Source organism: Anomalospiza imberbis, chromosome 17 (assembly GCF_031753505.1).
Source record: "Anomalospiza imberbis isolate Cuckoo-Finch-1a 21T00152 chromosome 17, ASM3175350v1, whole genome shotgun sequence".
Classification (NCBI taxonomy): domain Eukaryota; kingdom Metazoa; phylum Chordata; class Aves; order Passeriformes; family Viduidae; genus Anomalospiza; species Anomalospiza imberbis.
The window spans coordinates 16,121,597-16,149,571 of record NC_089697.1 but is presented as its reverse complement, the minus strand read 5'-3'; the positions used below and the strand labels follow the sequence as shown (position 1 = coordinate 16,149,571).

At 54.8% G+C, this 27,975-nt stretch overlaps 1 protein-coding gene across 2 annotated transcripts; it reads right to left on the bottom strand.

Moving 5' to 3' along the window:
- Positions 1–15: 15 nt before the first annotated feature.
- On the bottom strand, positions 16–27,975 carry L3MBTL1 (L3MBTL histone methyl-lysine binding protein 1). Of its 2 annotated transcripts, none has more exons than XM_068208256.1 (23): positions 27,806–27,975; positions 21,034–21,223; positions 20,646–20,808; positions 18,335–18,558; positions 17,530–17,674; positions 17,264–17,393; positions 16,486–16,609; positions 15,803–15,890; positions 13,660–13,751; positions 12,962–13,066; positions 12,080–12,215; positions 11,510–11,610; positions 10,351–10,502; positions 10,190–10,266; positions 9,715–9,800; positions 9,058–9,168; positions 8,698–8,812; positions 8,342–8,441; positions 7,233–7,430; positions 6,897–6,943; positions 6,052–6,209; positions 5,363–5,425; positions 16–4,441 (listed from the first exon to the last, which is right to left on the bottom strand). In XM_068208256.1, the coding sequence occupies exons 3-23, from the start codon at positions 20,779–20,781 to the stop codon at positions 4,307–4,309; spliced, it is 2,523 nt and encodes an 840-aa protein (XP_068064357.1). In that variant the 5' UTR covers positions 20,782–20,808; positions 21,034–21,223; positions 27,806–27,975; the 3' UTR covers positions 16–4,306. The 2 variants fall into 2 exon arrangements, with proteins under 2 accessions (XP_068064357.1, XP_068064358.1); XM_068208257.1 differs by having other exon boundaries at positions 11,510–11,601.

Genomic DNA, 27,975 nt, shown 5'->3' with positions numbered 1-27,975 from the left:
TGCTTCACAGGCCTCTGTTGCTCACATTCATTTATTATTTTAAAACACTGACAAAGCACATCACACCATCATCTATATATATAAATTTACCTTTGTACCACTATAAGTTTATATATATAGAGCCTTTAAATCTCTGTACATTCAGGACACACAGTTCCAGAATAGCTGCACTGGCTACAACAGAAGGATTTTCATTATGAAAACACAGAGAGTAGGCGCCGATATCAAAAACACAGAAAAAAAGAAATTAAGGAAAGAGTGCAAAATGAATGAAAGTGCAAAAAAGCTTTTGTTACCATAATCACACTCCCTCCACAATATGGTTCCCATTCCCCCCTCCATGTACGAGCAAGCCTCAGACCCCAGAAGGAAGGGCTAGGCTGGAAGAAGGGAGCCAAGCTGTAGCCCTCCTGTCTTTCCCTCTCTGCATCGAGGAGCTTTCCTGGAGGATGAAGAGTGAAGAACCCAAGTGGCAAAGTCACCCTCTCCTGGCTTCCTCTTCCAACAACCCCATCGCACCCACAGGCCCAGATGTGCCCATGTGGCAGCAGCTGCCCTAAGCCCCCAGCCCTCCTAAACCACTGGAGGGTGCTTTTCTCTTCTGAAAGTGCTTGTGATTGCCATGGAGAGCAGCAGAGGAAGGCGAGGGCATGTGGCTGTGCTCTGCTAGGGCAGGCACAGCCACCCTCCCTGCTGAGCTCCAGGCTGGCTGCTCTCATGGAAATGGAGACCTTGGCTCGCACTGTCCCAGTGCTGCCCATTTCCACGAGGAGGAAAAAACAGTTTTCCAAGAGGCTCCAACTGTTCCCACATACCCAGAGTCAGCCACAGACCAGCCCTCCCAGGAGACACCCCATAACTGAGGCTGGAGCACGTAGTGGGACTTCCCCCATGACTCCAGCTAAGCCCTGCCAACACCAGCTGCAGAGGCAAGAATGGCAGAAAGAGACTTGGGGACCTCCACTCAGAAAAACATTCGACTTGAAGAATTCTTCATTGACTTAGAAATGCTGGCTGTAGTCACAACTCTCAGAAAGGCCCCAGAGGAGAACCTGTGGGCCAGACCCAGCCCACTCTCCTCTCTGGCTTCTTAGTGACACAGCAGTAAACATCACTGTGAGGAATCTGGTCAGGCAGCAGGGGAAGGACAGAAAACTTTGGTGCTTCTGCCTTGGTCACAACTGTCCTTAACAGTCCCTGAGGGGGGATTCCCACTCAATGCTCTGTGGGGATGGAGGACCTACCAAGGCCAGGGGTGCAGCAAACCTTCCTTCTTGCTGGGACCAGGGCCTCCCTGCTGGGACCAGGGACAACTGCTCACAGAGGACACATCACATGAGACCATGGGATGGGTATCTGCTGCCTCCACAGCCCCAGAGACCCCCACCCTAAAACAGCAACACACCAACAGCAGGGGAATGGCGTCATGGTACTCCCACAATCACCCATCCACACGTACACGATGCTTTGGGTTTGGTTTTAAAGGACACAGAAGGTTATATGTTTTAACAGTAAATAGCCCTTGACCACCTACAAACCCTGGAACTCCCTCACCCAGACAAATCCAGCAGCTTTGTACCCCAACAGGTACATTAGCCTGAGAGGCTGAGGAAGTGATGCTCAATCCAGCAGGTGTGTGACAATGGGACTGGTGTTCCTGACAGCTCCTCCCAGTACAGAGCTCAGACCTGGTAGGGACCTGGGCTCTAGCTCTGCAGCCAGACCCCCCAGACAAGGGGCAGCACCCTGGCAGTCCAGTCCAGGTCATGTCTGTTTTTAAGAGGGAGGTGAGGAGAACCCAGGGTAGGTGGTGCCGTGGCTGGCACAGTGTGGGGATGCACCTCTGCCTGTGTGGCTGGGGCCCAGGCAGAGCAAGGCTTGGCTGCACCCAGCAGCAGAGCAAGAGCTGGTGGTGCTGGTTGTACCCAGCCCCGGAGGGCAGCCAGGGCTTGGCTCATGGCTCCTCTTCCCTTCAGCAGGATCTTCTGAGCTCCTCACCACCTCTGCTCTCCCAGGCAGCCCTGTGAGACACAAGGCTCTCCCTCCTTCCCAGTAGTTTCAGATCTGATGGCTGGGTAGCAGCTCCTCTCCCAGCACCCTGGGATGGTGCTCAGTCCCTTACCCAGCAGGAGGAATGACTTCACACGTGGGAATATAGCAGATGAGAACAGGATGCTTTCCTAAAATGGGTCCTTGCAAGCTCAAGGTCTGTGTCCACTGTGAGGGAGCCTCTTCATTCCAGATCAAACCTGGAAAAGTCTCAGCACCACTCACAGTCTGGACTGAAGGTCCCAGGCCTCCTCCTCTTTTCCCCTTGCACACAGTTGGCCAGAAAGAGACTCTCCATCAGCTCAAGAGACCAATTTCCACACCACTTCCTACAGATGAAGGGTGGCTCGGGGAGTGACTCTGGGACCCAGGGACACAGCTGTTTCTTCTCACTCGACCTCTCCGCAGCTGGCCACACTGCAGTGCTTGAAAAGATGCAAGGACATTAAAAAGGAAAGGAGAAGGAAAGCTGCCTAAATCAAACCCAAGCAATGACAAAACAAAGGCATGGACAAGTTGCAAGTCCTGCAGGAAGAGCAAGCAGCAGACATTTCAAGAGCAGGTCAAACATGACCCCAAATATTCAATAACAGAGTCAAAATGCTACATTTCCATGGGAAGCCTCAAACAGGTTGACCCAGATGTGACAGTGCCTCCCAAGTCAGTGCAGCTTCAGGACACATTGCTGGTGCACTTGCTCACACCTCTGCATCCCTGTCTTTGGGCACTGGGAAAGGGGGGAAGCTGTTTTATTACTGGGATGTCATTGTTGGGAATGGGAAAGGAAGTGGACCTGGGACTGGATCCCTGGGCAGGTGGCCAGCCTCCAGCACTGCATGGCCAGTCCCTGCTCCAACAGCCCCCACAGCCGGTGTGCCAGGGTGATGGACCATGGAGAGCAGTGTGGGGACTGCCAGGAGGCACAGGGGCCTTTCAGAAGCTGCTGGGACTCTGCCAGGACCCCCAGGAATGTTGGCTTTTCTGGCTCTGTAGCCCTTTGGTCTCTCCTGCATCACAAAGGACAGCGTTACATGAGCATTCCCAAACTGCCTGAGGCCCTGTTGGAAAGATGCTATGTTCTGAAAAGGACAGAAACAAACCAGCTAAGTGCTGGATTTCTTGTAGCTTTGCAGGTAAGGGATCTAGGAACAGCAGAAGATCCTGCTCTTCACAGAGCAAAACCTGGGTGCCTTGTGAGGGCAAAGAGTGGAGAGAAGGTAGCTTGGCAGAATTTACTCAGCCAACTCAGGAATGCCTTCAGAAGTGACTGTGGATCTGCCTATTGGAGCAATGGATGCTTCTTGTCCTTGGCAGCTGTCTCCATCCTAGAGAGGGCCTTGCTCCTAATACAAGGACCAAAGTGGTCCCAACTTTCTTTGTAGAGGACTCTTTAATAGGTGCAAGGGGAACAAGCTATCCAAGCATCCTTTCTCCCAGAGAAGTGCTGGACAAAACAGTCTGAAGCGCAGGAAGAAATGGAGCCTTTTCTGCACCCAGCCAGCCCTGGCCTGGCAGGGCCCTGGGGCTGCTGAATTTCAGGAAAGAGGAAGAAAGCACAGGTGCTGGTCGTGAGCAGAGCAGCTGCCAGGACAGCTGCTCCCTGAAGGGGCAAGAGGTGGCCACTGGTTTGCAGCGCAGTGCAGGGGCAAAGCAGTCATCAACTGGCCTTAAAAAGGGAAAGTCAAAAGAATTCAGAGAAAAAGGCAAAATGAGCAGAAGCTCCTCAAGAATGTCCCTTGGAAGTGGTGTTAGCACAAGTACCCCCAGAGGATCATACAGAGGGAAAAATCCCAAATCTCTCTCAGCTGCTGAGCAAAGGCAAGAGCAGCCTTTAAGTGGGTGTGAGCACGGATATAGGCAGTCAGTCCCTTTCTGTGCCTGGGTGACTCGAGTAGGTGTCAGCCCCCTGCTGTGACACCCTCCACAGTGCTCCCCCGGCCCTCAGCACCCCTGACCCGGTGCAGGCACAGCAGGACACAGTGGGGGCAGCTGTGGCACTAAGATGGGCCAATGCCACATCCGCCCTCCTTCCCTGCCACCGCCCCCAAGGCCTGCGGCCAGCCTGGGCCCAGCGCTGCCGAAGGGCAGCTTGCAAGGAACAGGATGGGAGATGGACTGGTGGGAGAGGGGAGATGTGGCATCCGGGAGGACACGAGCAGGACGTGACAAGCTGCGGTCGGCTGGGGGAATCTCTGTCCTGACTGGACAGTTTGGCAGCACCAGTGATGAGGGAGGGTCCCGGTTGGGCCAAGAGAAGTCACTTTAAGGTGTCATCAGCGTTCTTGAACATGAGGATGGCATTGTAGATCTTGAGTGCCGGACCCAGCTTGACATTCATAATCTTGACGATGTCAGCCTGTGTCAGCAAGAGGAACGCCTCGCCATCGATCATCTGGGAAGGAGAGCAGGGACAAAAGGCACTACTGCAAACCTGGGCTGGCACTCCTGGGGACAGCCAGCACCAGCACGACCTGGGCAGAAGCCACAGGTGACTCCAGAGACCAGGGCAGGGCCCACCCACAGCACTCCCCGGGAAACCCCAGATGGCAGCTCATGTGCCCAGGAACAGGGCAGAGGGGGAGAAGCCCTTCCGGGCCATCCCAGGAGCCCACACTGCAGCCAGGTTGGGATTCTGTGCTGGAGCCCCACAGGCACAGCACAGAGCCAACACAACCTGCTCTGGGCAAGCAACCATCCATTCCCTACTCCAGAGACCAGCACTTGTGGACGCTGCCCTGGTTCAGCTTTGCCTGCCTGAGCACCCTTAAATCACAAGGGGCCATTCCCAGGCAGGCTGTGACAGTGGCTGTAGCCAGGGTGCCCAGGATCAGCCGTGGGTGTCAGAGCCACCCCCACCACGTCTGCCCACAGAGGGTCCAAAAATGCCGACCCTGACAGGCAGCAGTGCCACCCAACTGCTGTGTTGGTGAGAGGGGCAGAGGGGGAAGGATGAAAGGGTGAGGAGGAGCAGCTCCCCACAGGAGGCAATGGTGCTGTTCAGGCTGCAGCACCATCCTCCTCCTGCCCCCCATCCGCATCCCCTCAGAGGGGCCCTCTGTCCCCCATGCTGGGAGAACAGGGCAGCACAGCTCCCTGGGGCTCAGCAGTTTCCCTCCTGCCCCGTCTGGACACAGCCAGATGGCTGCACACTCCCATGCAGTGGGACTGCAGGGCAGGACCACTGCCAGGTGCTGGATGTGCCCTCAGCATCCAGCAGCAAGCCACTGCAAGAAGGCCACTGGCCAATTCCTCCCGGCCCTGGTGGCACACAGCGGTCCTCGACCTCCTGCTCTCATCCGCCAGCCCTTCTCACCTCATCCTTGAAGAGCTTGGCTTGGTCCTCACAGCCCGTCAGAGTCTGCACAAAGCTAAAAACCTTGGAATAAATGAGAGAAATATCAAGACAGAGCAATGTTTCTGGCTGGAGACCCCTCCCCAGTCCCATATTCTCACATTTTGAGCTCTGCAGGTGCCACGGGGCTCTTGGGGCAGAGACTGCAGTTGCTTTGCCCTCCCATGCCAGAGCCCACCCCTGGCCCCAGGCACAGGCACTGGCCTGAGAGGGGCACCCAGGGGGGTCATGAGGACATCAGGGGATCGTTAAGATTGGCAGAGCCCTCTGTGATCATTGAGGCCAACCACTGACCAGCACTGCCAAGGCCACCACTAAGCCATGTCCCCAGGTGCCACATCCACACAGCTTTTGAACTCTTCCAGGGATGGTGACTCCACCACTGCCCTGGGCAGCCTGTGCCAGTGCCTGAGTCAGGCAGGCAGAGGCTGCTGGAGCTGGTGCCAGAGCTCCTCCGCCTAGTCAGGCCTTAACAGGGGTCACCATAGCTGCCCAAGAAAGTGAACAAAGGTGACAACGTGTCCAGCAGATCCCCCCTTGCTAGCCCAGGGACGTGGCCACTGAAGTGCCTGGTGCGTGTACCACGGTGCTGCACAGCCAGGCAGGGTGCTCCCAGCCATGCCAGCATGGAGCTGTCCAAAGCACCTCACCTCATCAATGGTCCACTTGGCCACCGTGGCTGCTGTGATGCCAGCCACCCCCGGCAGCAGCTTGCAGTGCTGCTCCCAGCACAGGGACAGGGAGCGGTCAGGGTGGGCGGACAGGGCGGACATGAAGAGCGACTGGTGCACATTGTCAGAAGAAATAGCTGGGGATAAAGCACAACATGTGATACAACGTCAAGGACGAGAACATCCCATGCAGGTATCAAGAGCTAATGGCTGTCCCTTGAGTCAACAGGGTTTCAGTGTATCCAAGTGTTCACTTAGATGGGATTAGGGATCCTGGGAAAAGAAGTTCAGACAAGCTTGGCTTTGCCTTCTTCTCATGACCTTTAATCATTCATTTTCCACTCACTCCCAGCGGTGGGGTAGGTGGCAGGACAGCCCATGGTGAAAGGGATGGTGGCATCTGCATCTGTCAGGCATCAGAACTAAATGCCAAGCCAACCGTCCAGCATCAGTTTCTGTGTGGCAGCAATAATTTGGCACTTCACAACCACACTGAAATTTTGGGGCACAACTTCCCACTATCCCTGTCTGAAGAGGACAAAGCAGCACAGAAAATACAGTGTCATGGAGAGGATCCTAATTCGATGCTCTAAAGCACTCAAAGACTCCCAGGCATAACCCCAGAGCCAAACCGAGGGAGCTCTGTGAGCCCTGGCACAAGGCTGGAACGTCTCTTATCCCTGGTCGAGTCTGGCAGCTGACCACAAGCACCTCACTAGGGCGGACCTGTGTGAGCCAAGGGAGACCTGTCCCCAGCACCCCCACCCACCCCAGCTCCTCCAGCCTTGCCCTGCAACGACACCATGGCAGAGGATGGCACTTACTCTGGAAGTCTTCCTGCTGGATCTTCCGGTACTTTGGAGGTCTCCCTCTAAAGAGACAGGAAGACTGATGTCCGGCTGGGCTGGGGCCAGCCCCAGGGCCCTCCTCCCCAGTGCCCAGAGCAACACCTCAGCAGTGGGAGCAGGGACCCCTTGGGCCCTGACCCAAAGGGCTGACAGCCAAAGCCAGAAACCATGGGAAGAAAAAGCAAGAGAGGTGCCCGGCAGAGCTGGCAGGACCGAGGCCAAGGAGCCTCTGCGGCCTGGTGACCCCCGCCAGGGCGGGCAGTGGTGGCACAGGGGCCCTCCCCGCACGGGGCTCACTGGCCATGCCCCTACCTCCCGTGGTGCCGAGATTTCTTTCGCTGAGGGAAACCCATTGGGCTCCTCTTGCGTGTTGAGGCCTCGGTGTCAGACAAGTCAGCCTTCAGCCTGCCCTGGTTCTTCTCTGCCAGCGGGCACCCTGAGAGGCAGTAATGGGCTGTGAACCTCCCCGTCACATGGCCTGAGCCATCGCAGCCCGGTGTGGGGCACTTCCTAGAGAACAGAGGGGACACAAGCGTTGGGCCCAGCTTGGAGCAGCATCGGGGGACGAACCAGCAGGGCCGCCCTTCTGCCCCTGAGCACAGGCAGCCATTGCCCTGGCCATGGAAGGCAGAGGAAAGATGTGCTGAGCAAATTCCTGCGGCCAAGCTGCTGGGAGCAGAAGCAGGGCACAGCCATTCCCTCCAGGTACAAACCTTGGCCCTCTGCCATCCCTGCAAGCCTGGGCAAGGCACCCATGTACTGATTGAGCAGCTCATCAGGGCTCCCAGAGTCTCCATCTTCCCTTGCCCCCACAGGCATCCAGACCAGCCTCAGAGCGAGCAGAAAGCATGTGCCAAGAGTGTGGCCAGCAGAGAAACCCCCAGGAGGCCCACCTGCCCTCCCCATCCTCACAGATACTCCACCATACTGGCTCTTCCTGACACCAGCCTAGTGCTGGGGTTGGCATTAGACCCATCCTGGCTTCCCTTGGAAAAGGTCCCTCAAGTGACTGCCTGAGCTGGAACCATACACTGCTCCTTCTTGAGACTTCCCAGCTCAAAGCCTGACAGGGAAAGGCATCCAGGAGGGGTTGGGGGGACAGCGTTCTCACAGCTGGTGTCAGTGAACAGCATGTGCACTGTCCTCTCCATAGCCCACAGGTGCCCATGATAGGTGGGCACACAGGACACCTTCAGGGGTTCTGGGGCCACAGGACAGGAACAGGAGGAGCTCACAGGGGTTACTCCAGCTGGGGTCCTGCTGCTGCCCTGGGGCCTTGCCCAGGGGAGCAGGGGGCAGAGCCAGGTGAGGGGTGAGTGCAGGGAAAGGCTGGATGCTGGTGGGGGTGCCAGGTGAGGAAGAGCTGGCCCGGCCTGGCAGGGAAGAAGCTGTGCCCCTCCAGGCTGTGCCAGGGAGCTCACCTGTGGTGAAAGCTGTACTTGGAGCTCTTGGAGTGAGGGATGCTCTTGCAGCCAAGGCTTGGGCAGCCCCCATGGGCAGAGGAGGCTGGTTCCTTTGGCCCTGCAGCCAGAGGAGAGGAACAGGAGAAAGGCTGTCACGGCTGCAAGCCCAGGCAGAGCAAGGGCTCTGAGCTCCCTGCCTGCACCAAACAGGGAGGGCTTTTCCAACTGACAAATCCATGGAGTGGCCTCTCCTCCCTGCCCATTCTCAGCCAGAACCTGCCCTCCCGTTTCTGAGCATGGGCAGGTGGCAGTGACAGAGGTGTCTGGCGTGCTTGTGCCCTGTAGCGAGGAGCTTACACAGGTGCAGCACTTACTGAGAGGAGGCTGCAATGGGTGTCCTGTTTTTGAGCACCAGCCCATAGGATGGATGTCCGGATGATCCGCATCAATCCAGAAATCATACACGTGGCTCCAGCCATCAAAATGGACCTGGGGAAGCAAGTAGAGGGGTCACCCTTCAAATACCAACACACCTCTCTCCAGAGGAGCTCTGGAGCCTTCCTAGTTGAGAGCAAGCAGCAGGGTAGAGCTGAAGTGCAGCACAAGGCTCTCCACTCCTGGAGCCAGGAACGGGTACCTGCCCACATTTGCACACTCCCAGTGAGCTGGGAAGGGCAGGAGTGAGCCAGTACAGTGCCTGGACACAGGCTCAGTACCGATGCTCCAGCACCCACCTTTATCCTGTGATCTTCCACGTCCTCCACACTGGCCACTCGGATGAAGGAAGGAGTCCTCCTGTCCACTGCCTCCAGCTTCATGTTGACCAGGAAGCCATGGGGCGGGCGCTGGAAGAGCCCAGTCAGGGGGAGCAGGGAGCTTCAGGTTCCTGCCCCCTCAGCAGCTTTCCCAGCACTGTGTCCCCCTCAAGCCCCACTCCCAGCCCTGGCCTGACCAGGAAGAGCCATCCCAGCTCATAGTGGCAACAGGAGAAAGCAGAAACAGACTCCCTGCATTTGAGCTGTCTTTAACAAGATGTGCCCCAGGGAAGAAGGTCTCTAAGAGACACATTTTGGGGATCTATATTGTAACCACGCTTGGCTGGACACGGCTGCTGGTGGTGCCGTTTGACACAAAAACTAATCAAGCAAACCTAAATTATTTCCCATCACTCAGGTCCTGTTTAGCTGAGGGCACAGTCATATTCCTAATTTTTCTCAATTTTGAACTATTTGCCCAGGATACCCCTGACTTCTGAGTGTAGATCCAAAGCCTAGGCCTCTGGCAGGAGAATACAGAACATCACTAGACTTGTCACAAAAGCAAAGACCTGACAATGAAGAAAACCCAAACTCCTGCCCAGGTGGGGTGGAGCAGATGATGTGACCACTCACCACTTTAAAGGCCCAAGCTGGGACAGCAGATGCTCCAGTTTCTTTCAAGTACTTTTCCCAGGTGAAGTTGTCAGGATCAGGATAATCTGGAAGGGGGAAGATGCAGAAGGTGAGACATGCCTGCAGGAAGTCAGAAAGTACCCCAGAATGCCCCACTGCCTTCGAGAGCCAACCAAGTCTGCTGGGAACACAGGAACCTTGGTGTGAGAGACACCAAGAAATGCTGCTATTTTCTCATGGACCATGCAACCCACAGTACAAGGAAGCAGAAACAGCTGAGTGTACACAGTCAGCTGCGGTCCTCCTCGTATCTCAGAGTGGAGACTTGGCCTAACACAAGCACCATGCTGCACCTGAACATGTGTACAGGAGCCTTGGCAGGAGGTTTGGGTCCCCAGGACCCCCATGCCACCCTGAAAAGCCTGTTCCCAAGGGGATGCACTCCCAGGCTGCACAGGACTGATCACTGACTCACCTTGAGGAGGTGTGAGGGGTTTGCCGTGCTCATGACACCATCCAACTGGGTGGATGTATGGACTGCTGGGATCACACCTAGAAAACATACCCAAGCTCTTACACAGGGCCCTCTGTGGGTGTCTCCCCACCACTGGCCCCCAAGAGCCTCAGTGCACTTACCAGTAGTCATAAGTATCATCCCAGTTGTCAAAGTGCACCAGAAAGCGATTGTCCACCACGTCAGTCACTGTGGCAACACAGATCAGGGAAGGGTTCATGCGGTCCACGGCTTCGAGCTTCATGCCCACCTTGAAGCCTGGAGAAGCCTCGTGCTGGCAGGAGAGAGGGGCAGGGCTTTTTCACAGCTGCAGCCCCAGCTCCTTCCTCACCACTGCCTATGCCTGCTGCAAGGAGGCACCTGCCCAAACCTTCCCAAAACCACACCCCATCTGGCCTCCAGACAGGCCTGGGACCACTGAGGCTCCCAGATGGACAGTGTGCTGCACTGCAAGGAAAGAGGAAGTGGGCAAATAACTCAGCTGGGCCACACAAAGAAAGAGGAAAAGTGATCTTCAGACCCTCAGGATCTTCTATAACTAGTAAATTCCAAGGAAAAAAAAAAAAACCTCCAACTGACACTAGTTCTGCTTTGTCCCAAAACACTTGTTTGTGGTCAGTCAGCAGCAACCAATGCCTCAGGCATGGCAGGAGGAGCTGGGCCCTTCTCCCTTCCTTGCCTTTATTTCTTGGATCCAGATTCTGTGCAAAACACTGCATCACACAAACTGGTGGGGCTGTAGCAGCAATGAACAGCAGGGTTTAGACCAATAAGTAACTTGGAGAGGCTGATTTGCCAGTAGGGTGAGTTTCCTCTGCAGCTGACAAAGGAACAATCAGCATTTTCATTCTCCTATATTCCCACTTTCCTTACCCAAGCTTCCATGTGAAAGAAATAGGCAGACACAGAAACAACAAATATACAAAGAGGCAAAGGAATTATACTTATGAAACATTAAGTGATATATTTTAGCCAAGTCATTGCTGAGAATAGTAGTTACTTCTCATCAATTAATTCACATTCACATTTAATTGTCCATGAGATCAACCTGGATGAAACATAATCAGACCAGCACCAATTCTGGGCATGTCAAATGAGTGCCCAAGCAACAGATCCTGAGCAACAGTGTGACATGCTCCTGGCTCTTGAGCACTGTGGGCTTGAGGGGTGTAGGATGGACAAAGCAAAACCCAGTGCTGGTGGAAGCATTTTGCTCAGCTGGAGGGGAAGAATCACACCTGAACCTGTAGGCTCTGGCAGGAAGGTGATGCTGCTACTCACAGTGTTTCGGACCATGAAGAGGTGCTTAGGAGCTGCCTGAGCCTTTGTTAACTTCAGGTAGTTTGTCCAGCTGAATTCTTCTTCTTTATAACCTACAACCCCTCAGGAAGAGAAATGAGAGCAGTGAGTTCACAGCCAGAAGGATGTGAGGATGAGCCTGGCCATCCCTGAACAATTGTCACCCTGCCAGCATATCCTGCTGCAGCAGGATCTGCAGCAGCCCTGGGATGCCCAAAGCCCATGGCTGAGGGCTGATGGGTGGTTTTGAAGGGGTGTTAGGAAACATGAGCAGTGGAGTGAAAATCCAGAGCACAGCTCCTCCTCCGGTCCTGTCTGCCTTGGGCACAGCTAGTGGCACTGGGAGGTCCAAAGCAACAGGGTTTTGCTGAAAAATGTGAGCAAGCAGAGATGGGTGCCTGAAATGCTGTCCTGTGGAACTCCACCAGCACAGCAGCGTCCCTCCCTGGCCCCAAGGAGCCAGCCTGTCCCCACCTCAAGCTCTACATTTGGCCCACTCTTCATCCCCCTCCTTCAGCAGGACCCACCACCCGAGCTGAATTAACTCCTTACCTTTGGGGGGCTGGAGTTTGTGCCCCGTCTCCTCAAACCAGCCAGCAGGGTGGATGTCAGGGGAGTCAGCATTCAGCCAGAAGTCGTGGCACTCGGAGTAGCCATCGAAGTGGAGACGCATCCGGTAGCCACACACCTGCCAGCAGGGAGGGAGGAGAAGGAAAGAGCCATGGAGACCTGCCGCTGTCCCTGGCTGAGCATCACACCCCCTCCCACACACCAGCTCAGCATGGGTCACTTTGGAAGCCAAAAGTCAATCACAGGCCAGTGCCCAAACTGGGAGGCACAAACCAGTCCCAAAGGGTGTCCAGCATGGAACAAGGTCAGTGCAAAGCCACCACAAGCCAGCCCGAAGAAGGGATGTTCAGGGTGCATTAAATGCCATGGTGGAGCACCTTGCTGGATCCAGCAAGTGCACAGACTCCCTTCTCTGCAGCCTAGGAAGCTGCTGATGCAGAGATTTTGGCTAAATGCCACACTGGCTGCCTGGGGAGCTCTGCAAGGCAAGGCTGGTTCAGCTGCCACGTGGCTGAGTGGAAAGGGGATCTGCACGGACACAAGAAGAGCAGTGGGATGTCTCCACATCCTCCATCTCAAGGACTCAGACCTGCCTTAGGGACATAAGCTGTTGCCATCACCACAATCCCTCCCCCTGTGCTGTGTCAGGGTGACAGAGACCAACACAGCTCCACAGTGCTGTGCCCTGTCCCTCCAAGCTGGCAGGGAACTCCCTGCTGAGGTGCTGGAGCAGCAGCTCGTCTCCTGCAGCGACAGGCCCTGTCTCCTCCAGGAGCCATCTGGCAGCACCTCCCCTGCCCCAGAGCCTCTGGCTGAGTGGGAGCCAGGAGGAACCAAGGAACATGGGCACTGCAGGCTCCTCACCTCAGCCACTGTCAGGATGAAGTACATAGATGGGTGCTGCGGGTCGATCCCCTCCAGCTTCATCCCAACTTTAAAGCCATTCTTGTGCTGGGAAGCTACTTGGTACTGGAAACAAAAATTAAGCTACAATGTAAAACCAACACAGGGAGTTGGGTCTAGAACCCACCAGGGGAGCAACCACCAGGCAATGGGAGCTGCTGGGACCAAGAGACTGTGGGCCACAGGTTATGTTGTCATACAAATTTTAATTTTTTTCCCATAGAAAAAAAAAACAGTGTTACATCTCCTTAAGGATTTACATCTCTTGCTATTGGTAGGGCAAGGTGTCCCTGGGGTAAAAGCTGCAGCTGGGGGAGCATGACACAGGCCTGACTTGTTTGCAGCACAGCCTCAGGAGAGCCCACCTGGCTTCCAGGAAGGGCTGGAGAGGCTCCACCACCCTGCCAGAGTCACAGCAGTGTCCTAGACAAAGGTGGGGTGTTTGGGATGGGGCCAGCACCTGCTGGGGAGTGGGACTCTGGGCAAATCAAAACTGGAGGCTGCCCAGCCACTTCCAGCTGACAATGGGAGCTTGGCTATTGCTCAGAGTCCCACAAAACAGGGAAGCAAGGAAGAGAGGAGAAGGAGGAGGGGTGGGAAAAAAAGGGAAAGAAAAGAGAAGATGAAAGAGGGAAAAAGACAGGAAAATCCCAACTCACATCCTGGAAGAGATCTAAAGGGGCAGCGACAGCTTTCTGCTCCTCCAAGTAGGACGCCCAAGACCAGCCTTCTTTCTTCTCCTCACTGGCACCTGAGCGCAGCACAAACGCACACAAATGCTGCTGAGGGGCCGCTCCAGCCCCGTCCCGCTCTCACACAGGGTCCTGCATCCCTGCAAAGCTCAGCACCATCCTACCAGAGCCCCTTCTCCAGCAAACCTGGCCGGCTGCACGACGAGGGGCAGAGCCAGGAGCCCCCATGACCCAAATGTCCTGAACCATGTCCTAGTAAGGCACCTGGGCTAGTGGAAGGTGTCCCTGCTCATGACAGGGGGTGGAACCAAGATGGGCTTTACGGTCCTTTCCAATGAGTCTGGGATTCCAGGGAGTGTGAGGGACGAGCCATCAGGACACCAGACCTGACAAGACCCTCTTCCAGCCAGAACATCTGCTGTGTCCACACAGGATGGATTTGTGGAAGCCAGGATCCGTGCACAGGTCTGGGAATCATTCCTAGCTGCAAGGGGCTCCTAGACAGTCAAACCAGCAGGAGGTTCACATCCCAGCTCTGCCATCCTCTGCTCTGAGACAGCCACATGAGCCCCCATGGCACAGCAAGGCCACTCTGATGCCCTAGAGATGTGTTTGTCCACGACAAAAAAGACAGCACTGTCTCTTCATAGGCAGGGAGGTGAGACTTCATGCCTTTGAGAAGGCCACAAAGGCCTTGCCCAAGACCTATGAGACACAACCCAAGTCTCTTGCTCTCCAGCTTCTTTGTCTCCCTAATTTGCAGCAGCTGAAGGGACTCCAGGGGTGCTGTGCCTATTCCAGAGCTGAGGAATTTCCAGCTGCAGATCAGCTATGGCAGACAGCCTCAGGGAGGGCAGGCTAAAAATGCAGGGGAAAAACAGATCTACTCCTTCATCCGTTGGGCTTAGGGGAAGAGGAGATGGGAAAAAAACAGAAACTTAGGGAAGAATTTAAAGGTGAACTTCAGTGAGCAAGGTGACTAACCTTGCTTTGCTGACATCTTCAGATTGAAAAACACTTTTACTATTCCTTAGGACATACACAAAAGTGCCAGGCATAGCTGGGGAATCTGTGAGTACAAGCTCTGCACTTCTGGGAAATGGCAAATACACCAAGAGTCAGAGCATACACTGACTGCTGCACTGAGGCAACCAGGTGTGTATTTTGTTTGCTGAAGTACTTCTAAAATAAGAGAAAATAAAATGCTGAAGTAGCAAAGCTCATCACTGCTTACTTGTATGCAGCAGGGAAGGTTACATGCTCAGGGCTCAGAGTGAGAAGCAGGTATGAGATCTGAGATTCATTTTTAATGATGGTTAACTCACTGTAACATCAGGGGTTAATGACACCTGGCCCCTGCCACTGTCCCTGCACTTGGTTATGCAGAGGAGTATGAAGTTGGAACAGTTTAATTTTAAAATTATTTTGAGTATGACTTTCAGTACTCAAAGACAAAAGGTTTCCCATAAATGTTTATTTTCCTTGACACTGCAGGGGAAAAACTAACCAAGAAAACACTGCATCCCTCAGCTTGTCTCCTTTCCTTCCATGCTCAGCTCTGCTCTGAGACAGCTCTGCTTTTGAGATCTGCGATACAGTCCCGGAATAGATCCCCACGGGATGAGACAACCCCAAATCGCAGGGCTTCAGTGGCACTGCACCTACACAAGCAGCTCCCAAACTTGTGAGCTCCTGATGCCATGAGGGAAGTTCCCCATGAGCCCATCCCAAAGAAGGGCAAAGCCACACGTGGTGCAGTCTTGTTTGTGCTCAGGACAGTGTCCCTGGGAGCAAACACAGTGCCCATGAGCCAGTAACAAACTGAGCTCCTGAGGGGAGGGACAGGAAGCTCTGTCCAGCACAGGCCAGTGCCATGTCCATAGGGGTGCCCCCTTCCCATGGAGAGAGAGAGAGGAAAGGAGAGAAACGGAAAGAGACAGAGAGAGCAGGATCAAGCAAGCAGAGGAGCTCACAAGCCTTCAGGACCACATGCCAGCACATTGCAGCGGGTGTTTGACCCTGCAGGAGCACCAAAAGGGTCCAACCCTGCAGGGGGACCCCCCAGCCCCAGCAGCAGTGCTCACCCCACAGCCCACCCTGCCCTCCGTACCGTGCTGGCTCCCGTTCCACGCCTCAGCCTCCAGATTGCTCATGGCAGAGTCTTCCACAGAGCTTTTCTTCTCTTCCTGCTTTTCCTCCTAGATATGACAGCGGACAGAACAGAACCCAGAGGTTTTTGGCTGTGTGTTGTATCCTCACACTGGTGACCAGGGCCATAGTGCCCCCTCACAAGGTTCACAGTCTGACCAATGTCTGGCCCAGAAATGGACTGCCAGAGAATCTGGTGATGGGAGCTTGCAGGGACTGGTAGCAATCACACCTGGACTGGACCTGCTACAGACAGTCAGGGCTGGCAAGCAGAGCTTCCTTACCTTGTCAAAGTCTCTCCCTTCCCCAGGACACCTAGCACATAGACAGACACTCCTCTACTTCAACCCTTACCCTGGTGGCCCAGACACAAGAGAGCAGCTGAGAGTGGTCAGTACCTACAGGCCAGCCAGGACAGTCTGGCACTGTCCAGGCCTCAGTGGTCCACATGCCAAACAACCAGCCCAGTTCTAGGAGCCCTCATCTCCACACATTCAAGTCTTCTTGGCATTTTGGCCAATCTGTTTCTCTTTTGACCTGCAGCTGACAGAGCCCTGAGCAGCACGATTTGATCTGTGCACACAGGGCTGGCCTCCAACCCCTGGGACACTGGCTGCACCCACCCCCTCCCTGTCTTTGTCCTACCATTTGCTCGGATTCATATTCTTCCTCCGAGGGGCTCTGATAGTCCTTCCTCTTTCGTTTCTTCACAGGCTTGAGGATTTCAGTGGCATTGGTGCTGCTGGCAGAGTTTTCCACAATGACAGACCTGCACAGAGGGAAGGAGGGCCAAGCACTGCAGCCAGTGCAGCACAGTGACACTGCCTGGGGTGTCAGTAAGGGAGGGGCTGGTGGACAGTCAGTGTCCCCCCATTTCTTACTCACACATGCCCCCACCCCTCCTGTGGGGGGATGTACACACATAAGTTGTCAAGAGTTAGAGCCAGGGACAGGCCAGAGTCACCCTCACACACTTGGGTGTTAGAAACCTGAACCCAGGGATGAATCAAAAGGGATCTAGTTTAGTAGAAGGGCTCTAAGCTGCATCAGAGATGCTGGAAAACAAATCCTGAGAGTCACACACTGGTCAGGAGTAGGGCTGGAAATGCCCCCGTGACCTGTCGCCTTCCACTGCTGCTCAGCCTGGAAACCCCCTCTGCAGCAACCTTCTGCTCCAGCAGATATGCATTTACAAGGCCACAAATTGGGCAGGAGAAAATTTAGCTCCCATGCTTCGTGCTGCTCCCTTGGGAAGTTTCCCTTCCCCAGCCTGCCTCCAGGAACAAGCGGAACACGCGGGACCCCCAGCACCTGCTGGAGGCAGAGGCGTTCCCATCCCTCGTTGGAGCACGTGGAGCAGGGCAGGGAGGGAGAGCAGAGGGATGGATCCGGCTCTGCAGGGCACAGACCCCCCTTCCCTTACCTCTCTTTGAACTGCTGGTGGCAGTGCTCGCTGCAGAAGCCCCTGCCCTCCCGGGCCCCATCCCACACATGTCTGCGGCCGCAGGTATCGCAGTGGCACAGGCCTTCTGCCGTGGGCTGCTCCGGCACATCTGCGACAAAGGAGCAGCAGTGAGGCACACAGAAGGAGAGCAGACACAGGAGACATTTGCCTCACCCACGGGGACACCAGACAGCATCTGCTGGATGCTGGTACCCACTGCACAAGTGCCACCACAGTGCCCTTACCCTGAGCCACAGTAGGATTGTCTCTGCTGGGGGGTGCCACCTCGGAGTCCCCATCTTTCTCTGCGTGACCCTCCTTCACAGCTTCCACGGGAGGCATCTTATCAGCACTCACCACCTTCAGCGTGCCGTACTCATTTATCCGGAACTGTCGTTGAACAAAAAGCAAGGAAAAAGAGTTCAGCAGGACAGACATGTAACTGGGTGGTTGGTCTGAAAGTGAGGGACAGGGATGTTCATCAGTGTGTCTGACAAGAGGACAACTCTTCTGAGCACAGAGGTGAGCACAGCACCCCAGGCCCTGTGAAGGTGCCCTGCCTGCAGCCTGCAGCTGGAGCTGGCAGGTGGGTGGTTGGAGGATGAGGTGTCTTGAGGCTGAGGAGCAGCTGAGAAATGGGTGCATTTTCTGCAAGCTGTCATGCACTGTGGCACCTGATGCCAGATGAGCACAAGGCTGCTGCTCCCAGGGTGAGGGCAGGAGCTGGGGCAGAGCCAAGTCCACAGCACAGTCTGGAAGGGAAGATGTCCTGCACAGCATGTAGCACCCCTGTGCCTCCTTGTGCAGGGCAGAGCTGCTGCAGCCCTCTGGCACCTCTGTGAGCTCTGTGCTAAGCTCCCAGGATGGCAGGGCCATAGGGATGGGGCAGAAGAAGAGCTGGGGCAGCTGAGGGATTCTCCAGCTGGGGTGCAGGAGGCCCATGGCACATCCTGGTGCTCCTTACCTGGCACAGGCTGAGGGATTTACAAGCACAAGCAGCTGCGGGGAGAGGCAGAGGGGTCAAACCCAGTGGCCCAGGGCTACACTTACCCGCAGGTTACTCCCAGGCAAAGTTGCCACACCATCTTTCCACTCCAGCACACGGACTGTGCTGCAGGTCTGCACCCCGCTGATCTGGGGAATGACAGCAGCTGTGATGGGCTCATTCCCTGCTCCCCTGTCTGGCCTCTCAGCCCCTGTGCTTCTCTGGGGCTCCCGGGGGAATCGCTGGATTTCTAAGGTGCTCGCGGGAAGGTTGATGGCAGTGGCGTTTGCTTGAGAAGGGAAGAAAGCAGACAAACAACCAGAGGCATACACAGAACACTTCACTGATGCAAATAAGGTTCAAAGGCAGCCCAGGATCCCAGAGGACATGGTCTCCCAGGTGAGTGCTCTGCTGTGGGCCAAAGCACAAAGGAAGCAGAGTGATGCAAAAAAATCTGCAGCCAGTAATGGCTAATGCTGGGGGGTGGCACCAACACTATCCACATTCAAGGGTTTCTACTTCAGCCTGATCTCAGACTGTTTCTATGCCTAGGGTGCCCTGATGTGACAGAAGTTTGCTTCTGGGCTGCAATTTCCAGTTTAGTTATGTTTCAAGGGAACACACTGTGCAACCCAGGGCCTCTCTGCAGTGAGAACTGAGGCACCAGGAAAAGCTGGGAGATCTGCTTCTAGAGAACACTCTTCATCTCACCTAATACACAACCATGCTTTGCTCAAACACCTCCTAAAAGACACTGGTCAGCTGCACTCAAAATTATCCCAATTTTCAAGAAGGGTAAGAAGGACAACCCTGATAATTACAGGCCTGTCAGTCTCACTACAGTGCTTGGTAAAAGTATGGAGAAGGTTATTCTGGGAGTTACTGAAAAACACTGGAGAGACAACAAAGTCGTTGGTCACAGCCAACACAGGTTCACAAGGGGAAGTCCTGGTTAACCAGCTGAATCTCCTTTTATGGAAAGGTCACCCCACTAAGCTGACCAAGCAAAGCCAATAGATGTGAGTTTTTGGATTTTAGCAAAGCCTTGATACTGCCTGTCAAAGTACCCTTCTGGACAAAAAGTCCAGCACAGAGCTCATCCAGTCCATTGTCCATGGGGTGAACAATGGATGATGGCTCTCCTACAGTTGGGTTCAAAGCCTTACAGGAACTGGGTGCACATTGGGCTGGTGGCCATCACCAGTGGGGTTCCCAGGGTTTAGGGCCAGTGCTCCTAAATTTTTTATAAATAATCTGGATGGAGGAACTGAATGACCATTAAGTAAGTTTATCAATGACACTTAGTTAGGAGGAGCTGTGGACACCCTTTAGGATAGACAGGCCTTAAACAGAGATCTGGACAGACCAGAGAGCTGGGCAATCTAATCACCATATGCATGAAACAAGAGTAAGACCTGGATTCTGCACCTAGGATGGGTTAATCCTGAAAAGTTGTATGCCTTGGGGACCAAGACTGGGGAGCTACTGTGGGGGAGGGGCTCAGGGGCTTTGGGCTGAGGGCAAGTGGAACAGGAACCAGCAGTGCCCTGGCAGCCCCAAGGGCCAGCCCTGCCCTGGGGAACATCAGGGGCGTGACGGTCCTGCTCTGCTCTGGGGCAGCCTCACCTCCAGCTCTGGGGACAGTTTGGGCCCCTCAGCACACAAAGGACAGCTGAGGGCTGGAGTTGTGTCCAGAGGAAGGGACCAGGATGGTGAAAGGTCTCAAGGGCAAGACTTGGGAGGAGCAGCTGAGGCCACCTGGCCCATTCAGCTGGGTGAGCCCATTGCTGTCTGCACCTTCCTCCCGGGGGGCAGGTGCTGATCTCCCCCTTGTGGGACCAGCAATGGACCCGAGGAGATGGAACAAAGCTGCCTCAGAGGGGGTTCTGGTGGGACATTAGGAAAAGGTTCCTCACCCAGAGGCTGCTCAGTGCCTGGAAGAGGCTCCCCAGGGAAGCAGTCACAGCACCACGTTCAGGGAGTGTCTGGACAACACTGGGTCCTGTTGGTTTCATTTTAGGTGGTCCTGGCAGGATCAGGGTTTTGGACTCAATGATCCTTATGGATCCCCTCCAGCTTGAGCTATTCTGGGATTCCATGCTAATGCAGCAGCCCAGGAGCTCACAGCCCTGCAGAGCAGGTACCAGCACACTGTGCTGCCCTGGCTCAGGGCCCCTCATACCAGAGCTTCAGTTTAAAGCTCGGGAAGATTTGATTGACCACAGTCCAAGTGATGTGGGATAGCCACAGAGAACATCCAAGATGGCAACAGCAGCTTGGCTTTGCCTCCCAAGGTTTGGGAGGAGCACAGCTCCCCAAGGAGTGTGGGCTCTCCAGGCTGGGGAGGCAGCAGTTGCAGGGGGCTGCTCCACATACCTGGTATGATGAAGGCAGTGGTGGGCAGGTGGGTGCTCTGCACAGTGCTCTCGGTGGTGACCACGTGGACACTGACCTCCCCAGCAGCACTGCCCTTGGTGCTCCTCACCACCTCCATCTCCCCCCTGCTGTCCATCACCTTGCCTGGGCACACAGCGAGGCCCTGCAGGGCAGCGGGGAACAAATCAAGTTGGGTACCAGTATAAACACAACAAAGGAGAGAGAATGTGACTGCACAGGATGGTCTCTCCCAGCAGAAATCCCTCAAGATGTACTAAAGGTCCACTGAACCCACATGAAGCTCACAGCTGGCACCAACATGCCCCATGAAAGCCCCTGTTGTGAGGTCCCAGCTCAGAGCCTGCAAATGCTGAGGGTTTTTTCTCACCTGGCACCACCATAAGATGGCACGAGCACAACAGGTCCACCACAAGCTGCTCCTGGCTCCCACGGGGGCCCACAATGCTCCGACAGACTGTGACTGAGGGCTGCCAAATCCCACCCTGGAGCAGGTAGAGCTCCCTGCAGGGCCCCTTCCTGTTCTCTCGTCAGAGTGTCACCCTTGATCTTCTAACTGGCTGTAAGAGAATTTCACAAGTGACAGGAGTTATGGGGGGTGTGAGTGGGGGGAACTTGATGTCCCTGTACCCCTCCGAGTTTCTCAGGGGACTGGTGATGCTCAACCTGTCTAGCCGTTCATCTCAAGGAGGAAGCAAAGTGTCAGGGCCTCGAGGGCACGACTGACTCTCTCTGGCTGTGACTAGCCCCCCCACCCATGGGCCTAGGGGCTCCACATTGCAGCAGCATCCTCTCCAAAGCACCTGCTGCCAGGATGGAGGCAGGGCTGGAGAGGACCACAGTCATGTCTTAGCCCCTCCTGATCCAATCTGAATTTGAAAGGGAAGACATCCATGTGGAAAACAGGATAATCATTTTGGTGAAGGAGGGTTAGCTAAGAATTGGGCTACAAAGGATAAAGTCTGGAAATTTAAAACTTGAGACATTCAGATAAAGGTGTTACAATCACAGGGTACAGAGTGGGATGGTGTGATCACATTGAGGGGAAGATCTACTTCTCCCAGTTCTGTCAGGTTTGTGACTAGAAACACCTGATGGACAACTGGCAAACATCACAGACCTTTCAGGCTCTCCAGGTGCCGAAAAACACTGTTAAGTGTCAGGACAACTGAAGGAACTGAGAAACTAATCTAGACACCAGACTCCAAGTGAAAGCCGAAATGAATTTAGCAGCCAACCTGTTTCAGTGCTTCCTAATAGCCAGTAGGAATCTATCTGCTTTTTTTGGCACTTAAATCCAGTCAATCCTTGATTCATCACTGGGTCAAATATTTCAAGGACAGCTCTTCATTTTGTGGGAACTTCTGCCCTTTATTTAAATTCAAACAGAATTTGGGACTGGAAATGCCTAGAAAGGAAGAGAAACAACTAGATCCAGTACTCCGGTTCAGGAAGCTTCACCTGAGTTTCTCGCAGTCTCTGATGTGAACACAAAAGCAAATATTTGCTCAGGAAATGCAAAGCAGTAGTCAACATTATGGTTTAATTTTGGGTGCCAGGAGCAGGGAGTTGGATTTGATGGTCCTTTGGTGTCCTTCCAAAGCTTGAGATATTCTGTGATTGTGGTTCACTCTCCAAATCCTTACAGGACTAGGCTGATGCTGTGGACACTGTGAGCTCAGGGTGAACAGAATGAATTTGGATTACAGATTGTGGTGCTGCTCTTTAAACTAGAAAAGCTAAACAACTGAGATTTAGGCCTTAACCTCCAGACAAGTCCTCTCCTGGGACAGGCCTCACTGCAGCAAGGGCATGTCCCAGCACTGGGGCAGCCCAGCTCAGAGGGTTAGGAGCCCTCCAAGAGGCAGAGGAGCCCATCCAGCCCACAGCCCTGCCCTACTGTTGAACTCAGTGATCATACAGGTCCTCTACAACCTTAACAATGCTATTATTCTACCACAAACTGTGCCTCCTGTTCCCCTCACCGGTCCCTCAGCAGCAGTGTGAGTGCTCGCCCCAGCACTCCTGGCTGGAGCAACTTCTGTCCTGCTGGTGGAAACCTTTCCCTCCCCAACTCCTTGTCCCAACTCCTGCCCTTTGAGCACACATGAAGCATAGATTCTATTCCAAGCCCAAAGCTATTCCAAGGCCACACATGAGCTGCCAGTACACTGTTAGTGTGAACTTGTAAGCACACTCTTGCCACAGCTGAAACTCAGCGGCTCCCAGGGCTCTCCCACCTCTTGTCAGGGGCTTCCATGGTGTCAGACAACAATTTACCACCAACACTGCTCCCATCAACCATAGCACAAACTGGTAAACTTTTAACTCAGCATTCCTGGGAGAACCTCCACAGCCCCTGGACCATGGCCCCACAGGTGTGGGCATGACAATACCTGGGCTGCAGAGCTCCATCCCCACCTGGAGGACTGAGAATCAGGATTGGAGGTGTTGTTTGCAGCTCACAGTGTTTTTAATCCCAGTATAAAACCCCCTGGAAGGACACTATACAAATCAGTACTATTCCAAATATAACACAAATACAAATCTTTTACTGTAAAAAGTGTTTCCCAATGAGTGAAGCCACCATATAAAGATACAAGTATTAGTAATAATTCAACTACCAAAAATCTCTCTAAAAACATTTAAAAAACTTCAATCAAATCCTATCTACAAAGTCATCTACAGTCATCAGCTGATTCCCCAATGATTCAAAGTTTTAGAAATTGTTAGTAATAAACTTATAACCTCTGTTGTTTCTGTTTTCTATAAGTAATACCAATAAATAGTAACTATTGTTAATATTACATAAATGTTTAAAAATATTAATAATCCCTTCAAACACTTACTACTAATATATATTAATCATATCATGTAAATTCACTAGTTTTTGTAATAAAAACAACCTGCTGTGAAGTATCCCAGGTCAGGAGTGCTACATGAGGAAAAGGGGCTCAGCCTGCGACCTGCCCTAGCACCACTGCCACAGCAGGAGAAAGACACTTTGGATAACCCTGCTCCCTGGGAGCAGAAAAGAGGCCATCAAGGGGATGCCCACAGCTCAGACAACCCTGGTGGCCTCAGCCCCTGGAGCCAGAGCCCAGGAGGTACCACTGCCCCAGAGATCCCTTCAGGGGGATCCTACAAGCCCTGGAGCGACCCATATGGTCACAGGGTAATTCAGGAACCTCCGAGGTCTGTAATTCAACCTTCTGCTCCCAGTAGGGTGGGATCACACCAGGCTGCTCAGGGCTTTACCCAGCCTGGTCGTTATCCAGCCTACCAGGATGCAAATCTGCAAATTAGCACAACAATTACCAAACCAAACTCACACTTTTTCCTTGGATGTTAGGAAAGGGTTTTAACCCCAGAGGGTGGTCAAGCATTGAACAGGCTCCCAGGAAGAGCTCCAGGAGCATTTGGACAATGCTCTCAGGCACGGGGTGGGATTGCTGGGGTGTCTGTGCAGGACCGGGATCCTTGTGCTCAGGATATTCTGTGATTTGTTCTGCTGGTTGCCCTAGATATTGAACAAAAGTTTTATTAATCTTTATGTTTTTTTTTTTTTAGCTGTTGTCTTAAAACGCTTTTGGCCTACACATATCCCAGTGACATCTGATAAAGCTCTGCCCACCCAGACAAAACAGAACCAGGCTGCTCAGCAGCCTTCAACCCTTCCTCCCAAATGCAACTTTTAAAAGAGCAACAGTGGAGCTGCAGCTGTTTTGGCCTTTACAGTGAGGCCCTGACTTCTCCATTTTTCCTGGTATTGGGTGTAATTCCACATCTTACAGAGGGTGCAGGTGAGCCCCACTCCTCAGCCAGCTGCCCATCCAATCCACAAGGACTCCTCACTTCTGCCTTCTGCTGAAGGACAGCCAAGGACTCCTGGCTGGAAAAGCCAGGAAGGAGGAAAGCCACCCCAAGAAACCCCCACAAACATACACATGGTGCCTCCAGAGAACACCACAATGTGCTGCTGGAGGGTGGAATTTTTCAAGACAATTCTCATCTGGGAGTGCTTTGGTCCCTCCTGCTTTGCTCCTGGAATCCCATGCTCTGTGTAAGAGGGCTGTGCACATGGAGCCTGTCTGCAGCCAGACCCCACCAGCCTATCCTAACCTGTTCTGACAGCAGGATCAGTGTCTCTGAACAGTGGTCTCTGTCAGAGACAAACCCTCAGGTTCAGGAAACAAAGCACCAGCATAGAGAAGGGATCCCTGCATGGCCCCTCACCCAGCAGGGAAGGGCATCAGCACAGGGCACCTGAGTCTGACCACCCTGAGCTCCTGAGAGAGCTGGGGACACCAGCCTGTGCACACAGTCACAAGGACCGAGGACACGGGCCACAAAACACACCCTTAAAGGCAACCAGGATCACTGGCCCCGCTGCTCACAGAGGTTTAGCTGTGCCAACAGGGATCGCTGGGTGTTGGCACAGCCACGTCCTGGAGCAGCGACCCTGGGGCTTGCAGACCATCTCCAGGGCTGCTGTACACACGAGCCTCCAGCTCTGCCACAGCCTCACACACAGCCTCACACACACCCTCTCACCAAACCATGGCAGAGCCAGGGAGTGATCTGCTCCTTGGGAAGAGGAGGTTCGTGCTGCATGCAACAGGCCACAGAGGAGCATGGAGAGGGCAGCTCCCAGCACGGAGCCGCTGCCCAGCCCCGACAGTGTTTACAAAGCATGATCTGCTCGAAAGAGGTGTTTCTGTTCATCACAAAATTGGCTTAATGTAGTCTAATTCAAACAATGTTAACGGGTATTCATGTAGTGGCTGCTCAGAATTTTAAATGTTCCTAAAACCTGCACTGGTACATGCTGGGAGCCACCCAGCTGCGAGGAAAGGTCCTGCTGGACACCAGGATGCCCACGGGCCAGCAATGTGCTCCTGCAGCAATGCAGAACAGCGTCCTGGGCTGCACCGGGAGCTGCGACACAGCTGCTGGAGGGAGGGGATCCTTTCCCTCTGCTCCACAGCAGTGAGGCCAGCCCTGGAGTGCTGAGCCCAGAGCTGGGCTGCCCAGTACAGGAGACAGGGACAGACTGGACAGAGTCCAGCACAGGGCCATGAAGGTGACGGAGGGACTGGAGCATCTCTGCCGTGAGGAGAGGCTGAGAGAGCTGGCACTGCCCAGCCTGGAGCAGAGCAGGCTCAGAGCATCTCATCCCTGGGGATAAATACCCGGGGGGAGGCTGCAGAGGGGACAGAGCCAGGGACATTCCAGGGGCCTTGGGCACCAAGTGACACACAGGAGGGGCTCTCTGAGCTCAGGAGGCACTTCTGCACTGGGAGGGTGGCCGAGCACTGGTGCAGGTGCCCAGGGAGGTGGTGGAGTCTCCATCCCTGGAGAGACTCAAAAGCCACCTGGACACATCCTGGGCAGCTGGCTCTGGGTGGCCCTGATGGAGCAGGGGCTGGGCAAGGTGACCTGCAGAGGTGCCTCCAGCCTCACCTAGACTGAGATTTGTAATTTTTCTCAGGAATTTTCTCAGCCAAAACTGAGAACTTCCCCATCCCTGCCATCAGCAGAGATACAGATTTTTAATTACCTCCAGTGGCAAAATTGAGCCTTTGAAAAAGACCATTAGCTGGGATCATGCTAAAACTGCAAGTGGCACACCACAGCACGACAGAGACCTGCGGGGCTGAGAGCTGCTCCCTTGGATCTTCCCGTCATCTGGCATTGCCCAGGACAGGTGTTTAGGAGACTAATGGCACTGCAGAAAATACTTGCTTTGTAAACACACAGGAGCACTCAGGAACACTCTTGGCACAGGCAGGTGGCCCAGGGGAGAAAGACAATCACACACTTCTTCCCTTCCAAATCTGAATGCTGCTCCAAAGCCAGGAGCAAATGCCTCCTCTGGAAAAAACCAGGGGCCACAAAGTTCTGCTCCTGGGTTCTTTAGCAGCATGGTGAGGTTTGGAGTAGGCCACGGTATTTATCAACACCTCAAAACCAGATGAAATGTCCCTCTGTGCAGTAAGAGGCTGTTCATGTTACACATTTCAAAAGAGAAAATAGATTCTGTGGAAATGGAGATGAGAGGGAGAAGGGCATTAAAGCAGCAACTGACTTGAGCTTTAGGTTCAGACACAGACGACAAAGCAGAAACACTCAGGCTGGGTGTCACCTGCTGTCCCCAGGAGTTCCACTGTCACCAGGACCAGCTTTCAGGACTGTGGATCTGCTCAGACCCACAGGTGGGGAGGATGAGCAGTTGCCAGCAATCCCATGTGCCACCCCAAAGGGGTCGAGGTGACACCATCGAAACTGAACGCCAAGGCCAGCAGAGAGCCTGAAGCCCGGGCACTTCTGAGGACAACAGGGACCGCCACACCCACCTCCCACTGCCCCCTGAGAGCACCAGCCCGCTCACCACCCAGACCTCCACAGTTCGATATTATTCCACACTTATAAGCAGATGGAAACATCTAAGCAGGGTGGATACCTGACCTCGAAATGTTTCTAACTGTCCAACGTTTTATTTTCTTTTATAACTAGTAAAGAAATCCAGGTTAAAACTCGTAAAATCAATCCAGGACCTGTCCTGGACCATGTGGAGCACCCTGTCCACAGCCTGGGTTGTTTGTGCACTGCTAGGCTGGAGCAAAGCCCTCCGCGCTGCAGGGCCCTGGCCAGGGCTGCAGTGCTGTCACTGCAGGCTCCGGGACAGCACCTGCCCACCCGGTGTTTGAGAAACACCCGAAGAAACACGGCCGGGCGTCCCCCGAGCGAGGCGCTCGCAGCCCCGGCGCGGCCCGGAGGGGCTCGCCCGGGGCAGCGCGGTGCCTGCGGCCAGGGCTGGGCAGCGCCTCGCAGCTCGCAGCGCCGGCGGGACGCGAGCCCGGCCCGGGCCCTCAGCGCGGCGATGTTCGGGGCACAGCGGCGGCCCGGCCAGAGCCGGCGAGCCGCTCCCGCTGTCCCGGCCCCGCCGCCCCGGGGCGGTCCCAGCCCCCCCGGTCCCTCCGCGCGGCTCCAGCACGGGGGATGTCGGCGCTTTCCCCCTCAGCGCCGGGCTCGGCCCCGCTGGCCCGGCCGGGGCCTCGCCCGTGCGGGCAGCGGGCTGCGGCGATGCCGGGCGGGGACGCGGTGAGCCCGGGCCGGCGGCGCCCGGCCGCGCTCCTTACCTGCACCCGGGCGGGCGCTGCTGCGAGCCCCGGCGGCGCTGCCCGGCCCGGCCCGGCCCGGCCCGGCCCGGGGTGCGGGGGGCGCGGAGCGGGAGGGGCGCGGGGCCGGTCCGAGTGTGCGCGGGGAGCGCGGGGAGGGGGCGGCTCAGCCGCGGCGTCGCCGTGGAAAC